General features: G+C 53.7%; 2 protein-coding genes across 3 annotated transcripts in view; both read right to left on the bottom strand.

Moving 5' to 3' along the window:
* Positions 1-5,074: 5,074 nt before the first annotated feature.
* Positions 5,075-8,558, bottom strand: C21H3orf62 (chromosome 21 C3orf62 homolog). Its single transcript, XM_004581456.4, has 4 exons — positions 8,158-8,558; positions 7,466-7,880; positions 6,626-6,717; positions 5,075-5,628 (listed from the first exon to the last, which is right to left on the bottom strand). Exons 2-4 carry the CDS (start codon positions 7,873-7,875, stop codon positions 5,381-5,383), a joined length of 750 nt encoding a protein of 249 aa, XP_004581513.2. The 5' UTR covers positions 7,876-7,880; positions 8,158-8,558; the 3' UTR covers positions 5,075-5,380.
* A 328-nt stretch (positions 8,559-8,886) lies between these two features.
* USP4 (ubiquitin specific peptidase 4) overlaps positions 8,887-13,479 on the bottom strand; it is a 35,852-nt gene continuing 31,259 nt past the window's right edge. The window contains exons 16-21 of one of the 2 annotated variants that reach the window (XM_004581458.4): positions 12,284-12,354; positions 11,926-12,044; positions 11,579-11,728; positions 10,715-10,818; positions 9,853-9,941; positions 8,887-9,614 (exon numbers count right to left, since the gene is read on the bottom strand). In XM_004581458.4, coding sequence (XP_004581515.2) covers positions 9,453-9,614; positions 9,853-9,941; positions 10,715-10,818; positions 11,579-11,728; positions 11,926-12,044; positions 12,284-12,354 — 695 coding nt within the window. In that variant the 3' untranslated portion in view covers positions 8,887-9,452. The remainder of the gene's footprint in view (positions 9,615-9,852; positions 9,942-10,714; positions 10,819-11,578; positions 11,729-11,925; positions 12,045-12,283; positions 12,355-13,479) is intronic. The other variant, XM_004581457.4, reaches the window with a different exon arrangement.

Raw genomic sequence — 13,479 nt, 5'->3', positions numbered from 1 at the left:
GTTCAGTTTCTTAAGCTTATTTGAGAAATCAAATAGGAAACATCCAGACCATGTTTTTGTTCTCCAAGTCTCCCAGAAGATCGAGCCTTGCTGCTGTAGGGATCCTGTGGAGGGCAGCAGTCGCTCTCAGTGTTTCCCTTTCAGATAAGTGCATATCTATGTACCTATCTTATTTCTTCAGAAGGATTTCATTTTGTGTGATGAAGCCAAAGTTTAGAGTGACCAATGTTCCATGAAGCTTTTTCTGTGTGTGTGGAGTTATACGTAGGAAACTTGTTTCCTAACAAGGCTGAATGAATTAAACTTCCTCTGCCAGTCCCTGGCGACCATCAGGATAGGATGGGCTGTTTCTTATTTTAGTCCTCAGTTTTTCTCTTTGTAAATTGACTGCTGTGTTCCTGCCAGGCCTGCCTAGTGTGAGGCAGTGCAGGCCCGGCCTTGGTGACGCAGCACTCTCCGCTCTCCAGCCAGAACAGAGTGGACGCAGTGGGAGGCCCACGGTTGGGCCCAGGAGCCACCTGGGGACACCTCCCTGGGAGATGACTGCAGTCTAATTGCTTTGACTTTCAAATGTCAGCTTGTCACCTTTGGAGAGGTCTTTCCTGACCCTCACTAACCCAGGCCTCTATCCTGTTGTTCTCCATCTGAAGTTAGATGTTACTGTAATGCCTTGTCCATGCCACAGGCTCAGCAGCCAGGAGTGGCAGGTTCTTGGTATCAACATTGGTCAGTTCGCTCCTCACAGCGTGGGCTGAAGGAGGGGCCTGCTCTGCTTCCCCTGGCAATGCCCTTTTGCATATTTTGCCTCTGGAGTCTCACAGGGCTCTTGATGAACACGTCTCTCTCCCTGGCCAGATGGCAATAGCTCGCTCATCTGAAGACCAGAACGCAACCGCTTCTCCTCCCTCAAGAACACCAGGTGATTCCTACGAAGGTTGTGTGGTTTTGTAATTTTTCATATGCTAGGCCTTGGGCCAAAGCTCTCCATCACCTCAGGCATTTTCCAGTGCTTCCTTGCAAGAAACCAGATCCAGCGTCAAATAGATTTCCTGAGCAGAACTGCTCCCTCTGTAAATATTTAACTGGAGCCTGAAATATTAATATTCTCCCACATACTCCTATGGGAAAGCAAACTGCACCAGCTCAGTCAGGTCTGTCTCATATGATTGAGCTTTGTCAATACCCGTCTACACTGGGGTGCTCTGGCATCTCAAAGCCTCCTCGGCTCAGTCACATATCACTGTGGCATTTCCTGGGGGAGAGTCACCAGAGTTGCAGCCCCTGCCACAGTTTTCCTCGCTTCACTCTGAATGTCACACCTGCTGCTGGCTGGTGTTTCTGCCATCACAGCACATTGCTGGGTGTAGATGACGGACACAGCCCCCTCCTCCTTTTCCCTACCAAGTTGTTTTCCCTTCTGCCAGGTCTCCTGATCCCTTGGGGGGTCTTTGCAAGAATGCCCAGGAAGGTAAACCATGAGGGAAGCTGCAACAGGACGACCCTGAGATCCAGAGGAGCAGTGCATCCCAGGGCTGGGCTGGGTCCCCTTCCCAGCAGGAAGGCAGAGCTCATTCAGCAGAGTTCACCTGCAAGAGTCTGAAATGAGAGCCTCGCAGCTGCACAGAAAGCTAGGCCTGGGAGCAAGAGGACCCCTGCAGCGAGAAGCGGCTGAGGGCAGGAACACCCTGAAGTTAATGGCCACACTTCTTGGGTGGAGGGCTGCTGTGCTCCCCCATTGGACTGCCTCTCTCCTGGTTCCCGTCCCCTCCTTCCCAGTGTGGCCTTCAGACCTTTCCTTCCGGGAGCTTCTACAGATCAGCGCCTACCTTACCTGTTGTTATGACTACATATCTACTTACAAAGCAGGCTTCCTTGGGCCTGGCGTGGTGGCCTAGCGGCTAAAGTCCTCGCCTTGAACGCGCCTGGGATCCCATATGGGCGCCGGTTCTGGCCCCGGCAGCTCCACTTCCCATCCAGCTCCCTGCTTGTGGCCTGGGAAAGCAGTTGAGGACGGCCCAAGGCCTTGGGTTCCTGCACCCTCGTGGGAGACCTGGAGGAGGTTCCAGGTTCCTGGCTTCGGAACAACACAGCACCGGCCGTTGCGGCTCACTTGGGGAGTGAATCATCGGACGGAAGATCTTCCTCTTTGTCTCTCCTCCTCTATGTATATCCGCCTTTCCAATAAAAATAAATAAATCTTTAAAACAACAACAACAAAAAAAAACAACAAAAAAACAAAGCAGGCTTCCAGCAGTGCCAGCATGAACATCGGTGGGATGTGACCTCAGGACCTGGGATCCTCTCTCCACAGGGCCTGGGAGACCCCAGCTTCACGCATACCTTGTGCTCTGACCTAAATTTGCTGCAGCTAGCAGGTTCCAAGGCTTCTATTTATTCTATTTATTCTTGAAGCTGTCTTGTTTCTATTTTGATTCTGGTAATCCAAATTGCAGTGTGGTGTTTCCAAGGAGACAATTCAGTGATTGTTTGGCTCGCCAAGATGAGCTGCGAGGGAGAGAACCGAATGACGTCAAACGTTTTAAGAAGCTTTTCAGATGTGACCCGGGTCAAGTATGAAGTCGTCCTGAGATGGTGTGGCTTCTAGCTCCCTGAGCTCTGAACATGTTTCACGAGCTGTTCCCATCTCAGCTCCTGGGATCCCTTGAGCTAGGTCTCTGTCCACAGCACCTCACACCTGCCCTGAGCAGAGCCCCACCATCTGTCACTGAGGACCAGGACAACGTCTGTGGGGGACCTCAAGGAGCCAGAGAGCAGACAGGAGTAGCTGTCTCCTGTTCTCTGCCTCAGGAAGTGACAAGGTCCAGGTATGCCCCCTCATCATCCTGGGCCCAGCATGCCAAGCAGAAAGCTCAGCAATTCTGCTAAATATCTATTTCCATAGCAAGACATTCCTCAGTCAAGGTCCCTCCAAGGCCCCGAAGACCCAGTCCAGGTGCCAGAAACTTGGAAGGCTGCTCTGGACAGGCAGCCGAGAGGAATTCCCCACGGCTAGTTACCTTTTCACAAAAGTGGAACACCTTCCCTGCAGTTAAATGAGAAAGCTCAGGGAAAGGGGAGGGAGACTGTATAACCCCACTGATCTCCATTTTTGGTACACGCACGTTCATACACACATATTTCCACAAGTTTGCCATCCACTGCAGTTACAAAAGTGAATACAGGGCCCGGCGGCGTGGCCTAGCAGCTAAAGTCCTCGCCTTGAAAGCCCCGGGATCCCATATGGGCGCCGGTTCTAATCCCGGCAGCTCCACTTCCCATCCAGCTCCCTGCTTGTGGCCTGGGAAAGCAGTTGAGGACGGCCCAATGCATTGGGACACTGCACCCTCGTGGGAGACCCGGAAGAGGTTCCTGGTTCCCGGCTTCGGATCGGCGCGCACCAGCCCGTTGCGGCTCACTTGGGGAGTGAATCATCGGATGGAAGATCTTCCTCTCTGTCTCTCCTCTGTATATATCTGGCTGTAATAAAATGAATAAATCTTTAAAAAAAAAAAGTGAATACAATTTAAATTTTGGAATGATCTTAGATTTCTAGAGAAGTTGCCGAGATAATGAGTTCATACATGGCCTCTCCCAGCCTTCCCAAAGTTACCATCTTAGCTAATTATGGAACTGACATCAGTTCCTTTACCTAGCTCCAGGCTTCCTTTGGGTTTCAGCAGTTTGGCCATTCATGTCCTCTTACAGTTCCAGGAGATGCTCCAGGATTCCACACAGTTTTTAGTCATCCGTACCACCTCCCCTGACAGTTGTGGAGTCTTGCCATGATCTTGACAGCTGCAAGACATTGTGCAGAGTGTGCTCTGGGTCATTTGTCTTACAATTCTGGGCTTGAGATGGCGGGTCTTTGGAAAGAACACACCAGAGGGCAAGCAGCTTTCTCAGTCTCACCCCGCCCCATCTGGGTGTGTGTGGTGATGCTAACCCTCACCATCTGTGCAAGTGTACAGCTCCAGCACCAGCTTATGATTTCCCCTTTCCCTACCTTTAGTCTTTGCAAAGACTCTAACTTATGCTCAGGGGGTGGTGATGGGGCAGGGCGAGGAGGGACAGTAATTAAACCCCACCTCTTCCGTAATAGGTACACATAGACATGCCATCAGGACACCTGAGGGGTGGCCCATCAGATCAAGTAATCAGGGTCTGGCCAAGCTTGGTGGCTTCCAGGGGCAGGAGTGTGGGAAGAGGCAGCACTGACCCGGAAGATGGCCTGACAAGCAATCTTTCTCCACCTTACCTTTGTCCTCTGCCACCTGGTTTGTTCACGATTCAGGTCTGTCCATGATTCCTGTTTGAGCCCATGTTATATCCCATGTTATTAGCTAAGCCTCAGTTCCTGGAAGATCCTAAACCTTTACCCCATGGCATTCGGCCTAGGAGTAAGACACCCCTTGGGACACCTACACCTGTAGTGCCTGGGTTCCAATCTCAGCTCTGCTTCCTGCTGATGCTCCTCTGGGAGGCAGCAGGTGATGGATCAAGTTCTCTTGCTTTACCACTGACATGGGAGACCTGGACTGAAATCCCAATCCTACCCCGGCCCCAGTCAACCCCCTAGACCTTTGTGGATATCTGGGAAGTGAAGCATTGGATGCTTGTTCACTTGCTCTTTCTTGCGCAATACAGAGGTGAAACTGGAGGTGGCTCTGTGAAGGATGTGCCCGCACTGACCTGCACAGGGCAACAACTGGGCACCTCCTTCAGCCCTGCCCTGCCTTATTGGATCATCACCCCATGGAGCAGGGGGCTCGCTCAAGTGTTGGGGTTAGGGGTGCTGAGGAGGCCCCTCACCTGGGAATGCTCTGGAAAGGCGGGGCAGAGGTCCTCAAGCTGCCCTGATTTGTGTGGGGAAGGGCCTCTACAGAGGCCTGCGGGTGGATAAAGGGGGAACAGGGGAGGCGTGAGGAGAGGCAGGTCTGGGTACGAGGGTGCCCTCTGTGCCAAGCATGCAGACAAGGATGGCAGAGGGTTGGACTGAGGACCATCAGGTAAGCATTGACAGCCCACGACGGGGCCCACAGAAAAGAACATCAAGACACACAACACAGGTCCACTCCCTGTGCCCACCTTGGGGCTAGGGTATATTGAACACAAATCAAAAGGTGAAAAAAGAAAAACAACTTTCAAGATGGCAGAAGTCCAAAAACAACAAACAATAAGGAACATTTAAAACTAACATAACTACCAGAACTGAGTTATCTACCCCAACAGCGCCCCCATCATGCATGGCAAAGGCAGTGGCCACAATAGTTCTCACAACCTTGTGAACAGAACTCTCCCTGCTGAGCCCCGTGGCTGCCATTGTGGCTGCCACTGCACACCCACCCCACCCCTTAGAGGAGCTTGGCCAGGGCCACTGCCCTCACTCCATCGGGTATTTGAAGTGGCTCATCAGACTGTAGTCTTCTTCCAGGTCCAGAACAGTCTCGACGATGTTGTGCTCGTCGAAGGTGTCAGCGCCTGGGGCCCTCTCGGGACTCTCGTCCACCAGCAGGGCCCAGGCCTCCTCCTTGAAGGGTGAGTCCTGGCAGCGGCTGCACACGCGGCCCAGCTCATTCTCAAACTCCAGCTTCCCAGCCAGGTCCTCAATGGTCCGGATGCTTGTGTGGTCTTAAAATGAAAGAGATGTGCTCAGCTTTACAGGTCTAGTGAGGAGTCTCGGGGAGATACTGTGAACACGAGTCAAACAAGCACAGGACAGACGGTTGCACATTGGGACTGTGCCAGGCTGGCCAAGTGGATGCCAACTTCTGGGGGGGGTGCTTGGTGCCCTGCCCCGCCGCAGGTCCTGGCCTTACTGAGCCTGACACTCTACCAGGCCCCAGGACAAAAAGGCCTGAAATGCAGATACCTGGACTTGCTCTCAGGATTGACAAGACAGAGTGAGCACACATCCGGGATGGGGATGTGAGGAGAGGCAGGTGTGGCTACGCAGGGAGTGGTGTGAGTAACATGTACATTCAGGCTGGAGTGTGGAAGGATGGCAGAGCGACCCAGTGTGAAGCTGCTGATCCAAATGGTGCCTGAAGCTTATGCTGGCCAACAGGCACCTCTCCAGGCTCAGACAGGGGAACACCATGAGCTGTCAGAGCCAACAGCCTCAGGCAGCCGCCCCCTTAACTAGGAGCTGGGCATCTGCTGCCTGGTGGAGTCTGGTCAAATCAGGCCCAGGCAGCTCACACATTGATCTGGAGTGTCCCACATGTGTGCGGGAGGATTACATGGCTATGTCATGTGTGTGGGAGCACTATACAACTATGTCAAGGAGTATAACTGGAGGTGGTGGTAGCAGGGAGTGGTTATCCCAGGAGAGCTTTGGCTTCTACATTTTCTTCTAAACCCTGTACCGTCCACCCCTGCTGGCTTCCTCTCTTCCTTGACCTGGTTCCTGGCTCCTCCACCACTCAGCTCAACCTTCAGGTCCTGAGGGATGCAGACATCTCTGCTCCTTGGTGTCTGGGAAAAGACTTCCCATCCCTGGGCCCTCCAAGGAAGGATGGCTCCATGTGGTCCTCCATGAGCACCACCCATCAACCAAAACCCAGAGCCGATCCAGCTGGGCCACGGAGGTGTAGGCCAGAGGGCTACTGTGGCCCTTGCTACTCACCTATCATGTCCAGCAGATCCTTCGTGACCTCTGGGCTAGCACTGGTGAGAGGCAGGTTTGACTCAACGTTCAACTCTCTCTCTGCATCTTTCCTGCAGTCCCGGGGTGAGGAGAAATGTCATTAGAGCCCTTATCCAGAGAACCCTGTGGGGCAACTTCCTGCTGTAGGATCTTTGAAAAAAAAAAAAAAAAAAAAAAGGATTTGGGACTGGGGTATTTATGCTGGGACTGGCAGGTCCTGGAGGAAATGGACCAATAGCATTATTGGTGACCGGGATGTCACAGACCCCACATAACTACTCGTGGTGCTGAGCTGGGTCAAGGACTTCGCGGGTTCCAGCCTGCGGACTGGACTCATTCCGGGTTCCCATCCTCACTTCAAGTCAAGACGCCTGGACCAAGCAAGCTGGAGAAACCTGGTAGTTACAAAGGGCCTCAGGAGCCCTTCTCCTCTTGGGTGTAGGAGTGGAGCAGAGGCAGGAGTAAAGCTAGGAAGTTGAGCCACCTGCAATTCAGCCTCTCCCCACAGTGTTGGCCGACTTCAAAAAGCTCCATTATGCAGGCCCAAACACCACTTAGAGATGCGATTAAAATGTGGGTGGTGTGACAGTGTCAAGAGAGGCTCCCCACTGGGCCATTTGACACTCTCACCACCCCTTTGGGTGTTGCCCGGTATAGTTTCCAACAGTGACAATTAGGCTATTGGCCCAAAGACACATACACACACAGCGAACTACAAGTTTGCAGCAAGATTCTGAAAATGACAACTCTCCCAAGCCAGCCAGGGCTGGGCACCACAATGTCTGGGGACAAGAGGTTGGTCCCTTTGGACCCCATCACCTTATAGTCTCCTTCCGCCACAGCTCCCCATCGCCCGCTGATCTCCAGAACTGTCTTCCAGGCGCCAGCGCGCAGGGATGTATCAGCATGTTCTCCTTGCTGACCAGAGGCTTTCTTTTGGGACCCAAGGCGTGTGGTTTTGCCCCCAGTGGGACATGGGTGGGCAGCATGGCAGCGTTCTCATTCTCAGGAGCACACGGGACAGTGGTAAACGGTGCCGCGGAGGCGCAAGAAACCAGCGGGTGCCTGCGGCAGAGCAGCCGGTGCACAGGCAGGGAAAGGGTGGGCGGCGCTGCGTCCGGCTCCGGCCTCGGGGGGCCTGTGCATTCCTGGGAATGACAGACGCCCTCAAAGGCCCGGTCAATGGCTGCAGCCAGCTCCTTTCTGCATCTTCTGAGTTTCTCAGACATTTTCCCTAAAAGTGACCATGCTTTTATTACGTGCTACATTGGAAACGGGAGGGCGACACGAGGGCTGCGTTTTGGGCGGGGCTGCAGCACGCCAGGCAAGGCAGTGACCGCCTGAGCGGCAGCAGGGTTGATGACGGTTGAGGGCTGCCATCAGCGAGGGACCCCGGGGCTGCCCACCCTCCCGCCCTGGTGCCTGCCCGGTCTGGCTCGCCCCCAGGGCACCACCACTGCTGCCTCCACCCGACACCTTAGGCTGGATTCCCAAAACCACCGCGATCTCACCGTTTGGTGGCGCAGCTGTACCACGGCCCTCGCCAACGGTCACTACGCTCACCTGATCAATCCCAATCACGCGTGCCCAGACAGGAGGCCCCAACCCCCACCCTCGCTAAGGTTAAAGGTCAGATCCCAGACAACTGTTCTTCCAATCCGTAATCAGGGACGGACAGGAAGTTTCCAGGATAGAGGTTGGTCCAGCGAAGCAGAGTGCTGTGGTGGGGGTGGGGCCTCTGGGTCTGGGAGTCCGCAGGGGTGGGGAGAGCGCCGTTTCTGAGTATCAACCCCAAACCAGCAGGATCAGACTGGATGCCTTCACGCAGGCTCCCCCTGTTCCCTGTCCAGGAAGCTACAGGTGGGACCAAAGCACTCAGTGCTTGCCGTCTAACACAAGGCCCACACAGTGACCATTTCAATTCAGAGAATGGGGATATGACCTAACAAAACTGCTAGGTCTGGCCAGTGCACAGCTCAGTGGCTAAATCCTCACCTTGCATCTGCTGGAATCTCATATGGGACCGGTTCATGTCCTGGCTGCCCCACTTCCCATCCCTATTTGTGGCTTGGTAAAGCAGCAGAGGATGACTCAAAGCCTTGGGAACCTACACTGGTGTGGGAGACCTGAAAGAAGCTCCTGGCTTCAGATTGGCTCAGCTCCAACCTTTGTGGCCACTTGGGGAGTAAATCAGCAGATGGAAGATCTTTCTCTTTGTCTCTCCTCTCTGTGAACCTGCCTTTCCAATAAAAATTTAAAAACTACTTGGTTCTCTGGGAGACTGGAAACCCCAAAACCAAACATCTTCATTCCATTAAGGAGGAGAAAGAAGGCTGGAAATCCCAAGATGACTCACAGGAAAAGCCAAATGGGCTTCGGAGGCTGCTGCATCTTAGAAAATGAGAAACCCATTTTGGTGCACACGGCAAGGGAGACGTTTACTTGAAGTCAGGGTCCTGGGGGGAGACCACAGGTGGTGATGGGTCCAGGTGGTCCACGGGGGATCCTCTGCTCCCCAGGTACTCAGCAGGTCTCTGGGGATTCCCCCTGCTCCTGCCCCCTGCCTGCCACTCTGTGCAGTTCCAAGGTTTCAGACCCAAGGTCTCTCACCACCTGCTCATAAAGAAAATAATTCAGCCTCTTGCCATAGCCCTTTGGAGCAAACAGGGTCTTTTTTTTTTTCTGCTGCTCATAAAAGGGTGTTTCCTCATCTTGTTTTTGGCTGAACACTGGTAGTCTCCAGAGGGTCCCAGATGTCCCTGGGGAGGCCACCCCGTGATAGGGGTGGCCAGCAGCCAAGTGGGCCTCAGTTGGTATCCATGCTGCAAGTCTCCTCGTCTCCTGAGACCTGCTGTGAGCCACTGGGTTGCGCGTCCCCCTCGGAGCAGCCAGGAAAAGCGGCTTGCGAAGGAGTCTTACAGACCTCATCATCTCGGCGCTGGTAGAACAGCACGTAGGCAGCCTTCGTCTGCAAGACAAGCGGGGGTAGGCCTCTTACAGCCGCTGCTTGCATGGAACAGCCACCTCAAACCCTCCCACCCTTCCACCCATGGCTGCCACCTGGACACTTTGCAAGGAGGGCAGGAAGGGCTCTCTCCTGTCATGGCAGAAAGATGAAGAGCCAACTGGTGGGAGTGGGATCTTGCCCAGAGGGAGTCTGGGAGTCTCTGCAGCAGGAGGGAGATGCTGGGGTGGGGTCCACTCACCACGATCTGCTCCTCAGAGGCTGGTGACACGTTGCTATCATCGAAGTAGTACCACTTCCCATTCAGCTTGTTCTTCGCGTACGCAGTGTCTGCAAGTCAGCACAGACCCTGGCAGTCAGCAGAGCAGGAGTCTGCTGGCTTCCCAGGCAGGCACCAAACACCACCTCCACAACCCCAAGCAAAGCGAAACATGAGGAACAATAATGTACAGTTTGGGTAGGTCTGAATCAAGACAACTCACACTTTTCCCTAAACTATGCCTTCTCCTAAAGAGAAAGAATGCAGCTACAGGGGCCAAGGCTTTAAACTTTTATTTGGGGGGCCTGGCGCCGTGGCCTAGCAGCTAAAGTCCTCGCCTTGGGCGCGCCAGGATCCCATGTGGGCACCAGTTCTAATCCTGGCAAGATCTTCCTCTCTATCTCTCCTCCTCTCTGTGTATCTGACTTTGTAATGACAATAAAATAAATTTAAAAAATATTATTTAAAAAAAAAAACTTTTATTTGGGAGGTGGGGGCAGCATTGTGGCATAGCACTTAGAACTACAGCCTTCAACACTGGCATCCCACACGGGAGTCGCCAGTTTGAGTCCCAGCCACTCCACTTTCCAATCAGCACCCTACTAATTGAGCCTGGGAAAGCAGTGGAGGGCCAGACCGAGTCCCAGATTCCTGGTTTCAGCCTGTTCCGGCTCTGGTTACTGACTTTTGGGGAAGTGAAGAGGATGAAGGTCATCTCTACCTTTCAAATACATTATAAAAAATTTTATTCAATAAATAAATAAGAAAGAAGGAGCAGTAGCTGCTTAGGGCAGCGCCTGACAAGTGAGCTAAGCAGTAGGAGAGGCACAGAGGCGATACTTACAGTGGCCAACGCCCATGGCGCCATAGTGATTGGACACGGCGATGAGATCATACACGTAAGGCCTTGCCGACAGGTCGCAGACAAACTCGGACATGTTCAGCGCCCTGATCATGAAACAGAGAGTGCTCTGGGCCACTGTGCCCAACACTGTGGGAGAGGTCAGGGAGCCCAGCAAGCCCTTTTGTCTGTGACAGGCCGGACATGGGAAGGCAGGCACCAAAGCCACTGCAGAAGGAGCTGTAGGGTGCAAAGCGGGCCCTGGGCTCTGGGAAGGTGCAAGGCATGAGCAGCGTCCCAGGCATCTCCTACAGCAGCCACACGGTAGGCTGCCAGGACCAAGGCAGGCCCAGAGAGCATTTGGTCGCCAGCATTGTGGAAATTTCTAGCATGCAGGAAAGGTAGAAAGATTTCAAAACTGATGCTCCAGCACCTACATGGACCTGCCACTGAGAGAACAATTTCTCATGGATCTACCTGTTACCCATCCCAGAAAGTTTCTGAAAGTCAGCATTTTTGTAGGCAACCTCTGCTGGGTGGACTTCCTCTCTTGCCCATGTTAGCCTAAACCTCAGGCCTGGGAGGACACACCCGACAGCCAGTCCCCCTGACCTTGGTACCCAGCACAGTGGGTGTGCTGCTCCTGCTGGTGCTAGCTGCCCCAGCACCCAAAAGGAAGGGGATAAGCAGGGCGGTTAGTGGCACCAGGCTGGCAGAGGTCTCGGTCACCCCAGAGCCTGCAGGGAGAGATGAGCCGAGCCAAGCAACACACAGCCCCACTGGCACAGGTCTCCCAGGACAAGCCTTTTTGCCACTCGGTGTTCACACTGCCCCCACACCAATAGCTGAGTCTGCCGCCTCCCCCACCTGACTGGGAACTCCACGGCTGTGTCCAGCTTATCCCTCCAGTATCGGCTGTAGGAGAAGCGCTTGAGGTGGACCACCAGAATCTTGGGCAAGGACCAGAGGTCAAATTTCTTGGTGGCCTGCTGGTGCTTCTTGCAATTGGGGCAGTACCTGAATAGGAGAGAGTTCCACTCAGCAGACGACGAAATGTCATGGGGGCACCTGCCTCATGCCATGGGAGGCACAGCCAGGGTGTATGAGTGAGCGCATCGGCCTTGTGTGCAGAAGGGCAGAGAGTGGCCTGGCACAGCAAGCTGACACATCCCACCCCAGGGTTGGCCCAGGGTGTGTGTGTGGCCCCTGTGTACCAGGGGTCGTGCTCCCCGAGGGTCTCCATGGTGGTGAAGAGCTCGATGCAGTCTCTCAGGGCCACGGCAGTCTTCTTCTTTTTCTGTGGCTGCAGCATGCTCACGTGCTTCTCAAAGGCCTGTCGGGACAAAACTGGGCGTGGGGCTGGGGGCACCTAAAGAGACAGCTTCCCCTCCCCTTACCCCGCCCTCAGAACCTTTGTGTGTGGAAGGCGAAAACCTTGGTGCAACTCTGTCCTCTTGGACCCAAATCTAACCTGTTAAACTGCTCTCTGAACCCTGAGGGCGACCCTCCCTTCCACATATGCAGTTCTCAAATCGGAAGCCCGCCACCACTTGATAACCCCAGGGGACCTACCTCAGACTCCTGCTCATCATAGTAAAGGTTTCGGGTCTCACTGTCCCAATCGATGGCCAGAGTAGATCGAGCTGGGGAGGAGGACCAAGGTGTCATTTGTTATGGGATGGCCAGCAGGTGACAGGAAGGAGGACACACGCAGGCAGATCCATTACCACTTGCAGCCAGGAGCAAGGCTCTGCCTGGGCACAGCCTTCCTGCAACCCTGAACTCCTTAGCAGCTTTCCTTAGCAGTACAGGGAAGCTCCAGAAGTGTGAAATATATAGGACTCTGAAAGGGCATGGTTTCAGACAGACTCATCTAGACGGCCTATATTTATCCTCCTTTACCAACCAGAAAAAATCTCTAAGAACAGCTGAAATGAGGACGGAACTGTGGCACAGGGCTTAAGCCGTCACCTGTGTGACACTGACATCCCCAGTATGGTGGGTATCCTGGCTACTCCACTTCCGATTCAGCTCCCTGCTTACGGCCTATGAAGAACAGTGGAGGATGGTCCCTGGACCCATGTGGGAAATGTGGATGAGCTCCTGGCATCTGGCGCATGAATCAGCACATGAGCACATGAGAGGGACATCTCTGCTCCCCTTCTCTTTGTAGCAAAACAAAACAAACAAACAAAAAAAAACCAAAGCAGATGAAACAACTGGGGGCAGACACTAGGTCCTAGAATGAGAGGCTTCTGGTAGAAGGAAAACAAAATGACTGACTGCCGACTAGCTGTCGGCCTGGCCAGCAGGTTCCAGGCTGCAGTCACAGGGCGACTTGCAGAGTCCAGATGGACAGGCACCATGCCAGAAAGGGAAAAACCACCAAGCAAGACAGAGCTGCAGGGCAAGCCAGCCAAGGGGAACCAGGAACATCAACACAGCGCTTTCAGTGCTTGCTTTTATTAATTTAAAAAGGATACATAGGGACTGGGGAGCTGGGGTACAGGGCATGAAGCCCTTTGTACTGGTTCAATTCCTGGCTGCTCCACCTCCCTACTAATGTGCCTGGGAAAGCAGTGGAAGACAGCCCAAATGAGCTGGGCCCCTGCTACCCACTGGGGAGATCTAGACATAGTTCTTGCCTCCTGCCTTTGGCCTGGCCCAGCTCTGGACATTTCAGGAGTCATTTAGCAGATGGAAGGTCTCTGTCTTTTGTCTCTTTGCCTTTCAAGCAGCAGCAGCAACAACAAAAACAAAAAACATAC

Source organism: Ochotona princeps, chromosome 21, assembly GCF_030435755.1.
Source record: "Ochotona princeps isolate mOchPri1 chromosome 21, mOchPri1.hap1, whole genome shotgun sequence".
NCBI lineage: Eukaryota > Metazoa > Chordata > Mammalia > Lagomorpha > Ochotonidae > Ochotona > Ochotona princeps.
Note: the sequence above shows the minus strand (reverse complement) of the source record. Positions and strands in the feature narration are given on the sequence as shown.